Raw genomic sequence first — 7,500 nt, 5'->3', positions numbered from 1 at the left:
GCTTGTCTCACCACTGAGATAAAAACCAAACTGCCGTTTGCGTGTCGAGCAAATGGGGACGAGTGCTGCCCCCTTGTGAATAGAAAAGGTATAGTAGCATAAAATAAAGCTCAAAATGAACCAGCTCAAAGCGAAATAAAATAAAAATAAAAAAATACCACCAAACACCTGTTAATCAGGCAAACAACACCTGGAACAAGACATTTCTGAATAAACTCGACCAATTATGTATTAGAATATCAGTAATTCATAATTTTGATCGCTCATTAATTCAAACTATATTTAAAGGAAGGAACCTACCATGCGTCTGGTTTCAGTGCTCTACGGCACTTTCCGCAGCAAAACAAAAACTTAGGGATGAAAGCACGTGCAAATCAACAATACTAGATTTCATGCTTTATAAAGCAAAAATTTTTTGACCATGACTTACTTGTTTCTGAAACAACTCTGCCGACCTTGCTGTAACAATGCAGAACTTCTCTAAAAACCCATCCAACTCTGTCACACTGCTGTTGTGACAGAAAAGCCACATCACTTCCTGCAGACAGCTAGTGTGTATCTCTCTCTCTCTCTCTCTCTCCCTCTCCCTCTCTCTCTCTCTCTTTCTCTCGCTTTCTCTCTCTCAAGCTGACGGTTTGACAAACACTCATTAACCTTGCGTTTGGATGAAGATCCTGTAATCATCCAGAGGTCACTGTTAACCCCAAAGCATTTAGGGCCGTTTCAGGCCCTGTTGACTGACTCTTAACTGACCAGTGACGTGCTCGGTGTTTTGTGGTAACACACACTGCAAGGTTTTCAGCTCAGCAGATTACTGATTTCCGCTACCTCCTAAAACAGACTGATGAGTGGTTAGCTCGCCAATGAAACATATTATACCTGGAACAAATGAATCAGCCATAACTATGGTAATGATGTAGGCAATAACAGAAGGCATTTCCCCAGTGTTTCTCCCCTGCCCACCCTGACACCCTGATTATTAAGATGAGGGATGTTACTGAAGAAGAGTTACCTTTACTTGGACAGAGCCAGAAATTTGATAACTTAAGGTCTATGAGATCTATTTGATGGCTTTAAACACAGGTTGAAGCCAATGAAAACGTAGACAAAGACATGAACAACCCGAGATATTTTGAATTATTAAAATAAAATGGTTAAAATGGTTCATGAAGCATATATAAGTCATGTGCTCTCAGAAAAAAAACAACTTCATCCCTTTAGTTAGTAACTGAACAATGTCATAGAAATATAATTTATGTTACTGTTTAAATGTTATGTTAACTGCAGGCTGTAAATGTGGCTGAAATTATGCACACTAGGATAAACAAGAGAGGAAGTGCAAACGAACGCAGTTATTGTTCCCGCAGGGTAAACAACTTTTCTGCAATTTAATCTGAGGAATGCGATTCAAAAGCCATAATTACAACTTCACATTTAAACTTCACATTTCCCCATGTGAACACTAGATGGAGCTATAACAATCACAGAGAAATCGCTCAAACTTGATTCGACAAAGATCTTTCAACTCTAATAGTACAGGTATATAGTATGTATGCAAGCAATACAATTCGTAAATGTCATAAAACGACACTGACATTCAGATGAAAAAAAAAAAAAAATAAATAAAAAATTGGACGTAAACATCAGAAAATAAGGGGGTTCATGGTAAAAAAAAAAAAAAAGAGAGAGAGAGAGAGAGATTATATGAAAACATATTATACTTCTTGTTGTTTCAGACCGGGCAGTGGTGACCTATATTATAAGTTCCATGTACAGCTGTTTCATGGTTGTCAACCATGAGTCACTAGGTGGAGACCAATTATATTGCATGAGGATGCTGTATACTGGAGATTAAACCAGAGGAAACTCCCTGCCATCCATAGTCTACTTAAAACCACAGACTTTGTCAATGTGCCTGTTTTCCACACACACCAGCTTCCACTGTGAAACTCTGTATTTGAAGCCTCACTATGTGAATTTTCTTACGTTAAGCCTGATGGTTTTAACTCAGATTTGACTCAGATCTGTTACAATAGATGGTTGGTCAAAAAAAAAAAAAGAATGTTTTTTTCTAACTAGATTTAACTAGATTTTTAGATTTCCGTAATGGTATACACCAAAAATGGAGGCCTAAAAAAGACCCAGGGCAAATCCTTAAGGACAAAAAATTACACCCCCAGATGAAGAGACAAAGGTAATCCTCAGTTTTGTCAACAAGTGCTGATTTACGGAAAAACAAAGTTAAATCCATTTTCAGTGTCATAAACATGGTTTTGTAAATAACACCTTGCTAATACTTTCTGGAGCGTCAAGACGATAAGCAAAGAGTACTGTAAAACGTAAAGCTTGTTTGAGTAAAACAGCCAGAAATTGCCCCGCGTTACTACATACAGCTGTATGAACGACTGGGAGTTTTTCAAACCTGTTACTGTAGGCAGTAATCAGAGGCCTCAGTGTTACAGAGAGACTGAGAAAGACTTGAGAAATGAAACTCAGTGACTCATCCCAGACTTTCCGTCATTACGACCCAAAACTATAAACACAGGAGTGATTTTTTTTTATGTATCAGTAAGGGGATATCCTGCATAGCATGGCTACGGCCATGTCCTTAAAGAACCTGCAGAGCCCAGTGTGCCTTTGGGAATGGTGCCAGTGGTCTATCCGAGCCATTCTTGGTCAGGGTGTGGTACTAGCTACGTTCCCAGCTACAGCCTAGAGTGGCCTCAATTCGGCTATTCATTCACACGAGGGAGGCGAAGGCTTTCAGTCATGACCGTACTCTACCCCTTTCATTGTTTACTTGAACGTTACTTATCTTATGCACAGATATGCTACTCGTTACGGAGCGCACTGACCGGTAAAGAGTCGCCTACGCTCTGAGGAACCCGACTACTTGCATTTATCTATTTGTTGTGATAAAGGGTTAGGTTCGGAGCAGGGGAATCAAGAGACGTGTTGAGACCTGACTCCAGGGGTATGACTCACCTCCTGAAATAGTGCGATAATAGATATTGGAATTACCCACTCACAGGACGATCCCTAGCAAGCTCACTATACCGTATATCTAACGATATATTGCACCATACTTACATCTGTACTTTGTTGATGACAATAACTGACAGGTGTGTCTATAAGTAAGTCAACGGGTGTCAAAAACATGTCAATAACATAAAATCGTTAAATTCATACTACACGAAAAAGTGTGTTCCGTTGCAAAGCAAACGTGGTTTATGAGTGAGTATTCTGACGTCAGCAAAATATAGAAGGACATAGCATTCATTCATCTGGGGGAATAAGACATTTTTAGCCCTCAATTTCATCCAGATGCGGTGTTACTATATTTAAACAGCGGATGTGACCAACTGGATGAACTGGTCAGCTGTGCCGCTGTTCCAAAGGTTATTACTGTCTGCTTGAGGTCATTTTTTAGCTGCTACTAATGCCTATTTGCACTACACACAAATTCTGTACAGGCAGCAATTTTTTTCCAGTGGCGAACGACTAATGGTGTATTTGGCAGAGGATGCTGAGGCCTTCGCTGTCTCTGGAGGGGAGAGAGTTTGGAGAGAGAAAAAACAGACTTCCTGTGTCAATGAGATACCAATCCTCTTGTATGTTGTGCCAACTGTGCCATGCAGAAGGGAAAATAAAAACTCTGAAATTGACTTTGATCTCTGTGACGGGTGTAAAATGTACATGAATATGTAATTAAGAAATCGAAATATGATAGTATAAAGTCCAGAACGGCTGATCTCTAACAGGTCTTGAAGGACCCATGCGTCACTGAAAATAATCTGATGATTCCATTTGCGAAAGAATGCGAAAAAAAATCAGTGCAAAAATCGTCGACAGCGCATTTAAGTTCAAATCTTAAGCGTCATTATTCAGAGGTGTCTCACCACTTTAGAACAAAACTTTGCAATTACTATGAGACTTACTTTTGATAACGTGGGCCTAATACTTGAAGAAAGATTTGTGGAGAATGAAAAATAGTTTACATTTTACAGAACAACTGCAGGACACTCAAAAAAATCTTTATCTAGGACACTGGAAAAGTCGTTATCGATGTTCTCATTTGCTCTTTGATAGAACGCACTGTCCACATCACAACCTAAGACCAGAAGGGCACGACACGATACGAACATTTCTCATCAATGTTACGGTCATATCCGGGGGGACCGTACACATAGAGGTGGTTATAGGAGGAAATCCGTACGCAGCACTTAAAGAACAATGCATTCCTACACACATTCGCACGCATGCACGAGGCTTCCTTGCGATGCACTCTTACAGTCCTCGAAAACAAAACACAAACGTTTCCAGACAAAATAGTTTTTTTTTTTTTTTTGCACTGACGCATTCTATATGAATAAATGATTAGGTTTCAATAGACACATTTGAAGCTAAGATTTCATCTGCTTTTATTTTTCTTACCTGCCGTTCATATCTGCAACCCCCAACATCACTTCTCAAGCTCTTAGTTTCAGCCCTTTAACATTTGTCTCACGTTTCTGATTCTCTCGGAAAAGAGCAACAAACTATAAGATAGAACGGCTACACTTTTCCTCGTAATGGCGAAACGGCCTCGCCTCTTCCCCGGAGAGTGAGTAAAGCGGGATTGTCATTCAACTGGGATAGACCCGCCCCGTCTGAACTTTGATTTGAAGTCTACCATGATAGGATTTTTCATAGGTTATTCTGGAAACATACTGTATATGTCCCTAGGACGTATATCGGAGCATGAAGGAATTTCTATATTCGTGTTAGCATAGCTGACCAAATCAAAATACCACGATGATTATAAATTCGATTTTATTTGATGAGCGAGAAAAATATTAATATTTCTACAACTAAGCAAATATGACCAACTATTAAAAGTAGATGACAAACATTTTGAGATTAAAAAAAAAAGTTTTCCTATGCACAAACCCAAAATAGCGCTACTTCACGCAGTTAACCAAAGAATAAAACCATATGCATAATCCTTTTTTACTGATGCCCGGGGGTAACGAGGCGAATTCACACAAACAGTTCCATCAAACCCTAAAAAAATCCACTCATCTCATATTTCACATGGTCGCTTTTATTATAATTCACAGTTACAGCTTGTGCTGATTAAAGTTGTCAAAACCAGTACATTTCCATGTCTTCTCTTTCTCTCTTTTTTTTTGGAGTCTTTGTTACCAAAGTCTTAACAGTTTAAATGCCAGTTTAATTTCAACACTTGTACAGGTTTTTTTTTTTTTTTTTTGCAACCTGCAACTTCACCCAAAACGAGGAAACAAACACTTCTGGATAAAATTAACCACACCAAAATGTAACTGCTCAAAACACTTCTTTCCCGTGTGAGAGCAATTACATATTTCAGAATAACTTAGGGCTCGATTTATATAGCAGAAGTTAAATAAAATACATTCCATGTAGACCTCATTAATGTCATTCCTCGGTCAGAAAATTAAGTAAAGCAGCTGCCGCGATTGCACAAAACAATCACTCTATCGATATATGTACATTTACAGTCAAATAATATACTCTCTCTAGATTTTGGTCCCTTTTGTGAGCTTTACGTTAAAAACAAAACAAAAAAATCAAACAAACAAACAAACAAAAAAAGCGACAAAAAGAAATCTGTATTCATGACGGCTTAGGTAAGGTGAGTAACGTACGAGTGATCAGGAGATGATGTGATTGTTGGTGAAAAGTTATCCCAGGCAAGTTTCACCGTTGACCTCCTCGCCAAAGTCTCGCGCTAAGCCGTCAGAGTAAAAACAGTAATCACCTAGTTATAATCTTCTATTGGCGAATGAGGATATGTTTTCATATTTCCCAGTGTTAACCAGCGTGTGATAGAAGGCAAAAGTACATTGTGAGAACGGGTCTGCAACCGCAAGGCATTCAACTATTATGCTTTATTTACTTAGATACTGGATGAAATATTGTTATGTACCTGACTACGGTTTTTCAGATCGTACATGTGTTTATCCATACGTCTTTCTTACAAAAGCTGATTATGGTTCATCTATCATTCTACTAATAATACCGCACCTGTGGGATATGGGTGTATATATTCTTAATGTTTCGCAATAGTGTTTTGGAACATACAAAAAAAAAAACCAAAACAAAACCAAAAAACCCCACATCTACCAGAATCCGTGTCAACAGCTCAATTAGAATAGCACGGGACTAAGGACACGGGATGTGACATTAATTTAATCTCTAATGCTAGGAAATATAAGCACCCTTGTAAAGAATCTCTTTGTAAAATCGAACCAGTGAACCGCATAACTAAAATATCGAAAAGAGGGGCTGAATTACTAAAACACCTCTTGGTTTTCCTATGGCTATTAGTATAAAAGCAGTACCCCGGTCAGGGATTGCTCAAGGCATCAGTCAATCACCCATCATATGCAATCTAACTGGTTCTGCATATGCAAGAAATTCAAACCTGTGTGCTAAGCTCTGGTCAGTCTGAGCCTATAACTCAGTAACTATACCCAACATTTGGGTAGAAATCCAGTCAGGGTGGACAATTCAAGTACCAATGATAATGATAAATCACATATTACATATATGTATATAAAAAAAAAATAGTCTATCAAAAATATAGAGATCTGCAAGGCGGTGTAAAAGCAGTGTAGCATGTGTGTGAGGATGTGTTTAAGAGACAGGTGTGTGTGTGTGTGTGTGTGTGTGTCCACACAGTCACAGCGCCGTAATTGGAACGCGTTGATGATGCAAGAGTTGCAGTGAGATCACAGGCTCATCGGATCCCAGACCAGCTGTGCAGGTAACTGGTCCAGCCCGACCCTCTGGACGCCGAGGCTTCATCTTCACCTGTAAACACGCATCCGTTCACATTATATACAACACAACACACACACATAAAACAGGATACACATTGTGCTTAGGGGTTTAATCAGTTAGGAATGTACCACTGTATGATTGTGCAACCTGTAAGATTAGTGACCAATATTTTTTTGAAATGGCAGATATTTTGTCTGATTTTAAAGAAGTGAGATCCAAATCAGATCCACGTTCAAGTTTCAAGTTACATTTTATTATCTCACTAGGGGACATTTGGTTGCAGCCAGGTATGAAAGACAATGTGTAGAGACCAGTCATCTAAAATCCAAAGAAGATCAATAACTCCACTCCAACCTGCTTGTGTTAAGTTGAGTTTGAGAGAGAAAATACACTTCAGAAGCCGACAAAGGAACATTTAATAATGGAGTACCCCGTTCACGGTCAGAATGACCGATTTTTACCTTCCTTCCTGGTGCACTTTCATCACTTCACACAGACAGAAATGCTCTGATTCTTCTTCTCATCACTGGTTCTGGTTTTATAATATCTCACTCAAAATATTGTGTAAATGCGCTAGAAAGTGTGAATGTGTGTGCTTATTTATGTGTTTGTGTGTCTGTGTCCATAGGAGCGTGTGTATGCATGTGAGTGTTTTTTTATGTAGGCGTTTGTGTGTGTATATATCATATGTGTGTG

At 38.9% G+C, this 7,500-nt stretch overlaps 2 protein-coding genes across 2 annotated transcripts in view; both read right to left on the bottom strand.

The window, feature by feature from the left end:
- The window catches only part of LOC115822332 (LIM and senescent cell antigen-like-containing domain protein 1), a 28,844-nt gene extending 24,329 nt beyond the window's left edge, over nucleotides 1–4,515 (bottom strand). Inside the window, exon 1 of the mRNA XM_030786117.1 lies at nucleotides 4,435–4,515. Within this exon, the coding sequence (XP_030641977.1) occupies nucleotides 4,435–4,463 (29 nt within the window). The 5' untranslated portion in view covers nucleotides 4,464–4,515. The remainder of the gene's footprint in view (nucleotides 1–4,434) is intronic.
- A 2,158-nt stretch (nucleotides 4,516–6,673) lies between these two features.
- gcc2 (GRIP and coiled-coil domain containing 2) overlaps nucleotides 6,674–7,500 on the bottom strand; it is a 17,828-nt gene continuing 17,001 nt past the window's right edge. The window contains exon 23 of the mRNA XM_030786096.1: nucleotides 6,674–6,834. Coding sequence (XP_030641956.1) covers nucleotides 6,761–6,834 — 74 coding nt within the window. The 3' untranslated portion in view covers nucleotides 6,674–6,760. The remainder of the gene's footprint in view (nucleotides 6,835–7,500) is intronic.

This window comes from Chanos chanos, chromosome 10 (assembly GCF_902362185.1).
Source record: "Chanos chanos chromosome 10, fChaCha1.1, whole genome shotgun sequence".
Lineage (NCBI taxonomy): Eukaryota > Metazoa > Chordata > Actinopteri > Gonorynchiformes > Chanidae > Chanos > Chanos chanos.
The sequence above is the reverse complement of the archived record's forward strand: the minus strand, read 5'-3'. Positions and strand labels throughout refer to the sequence as shown.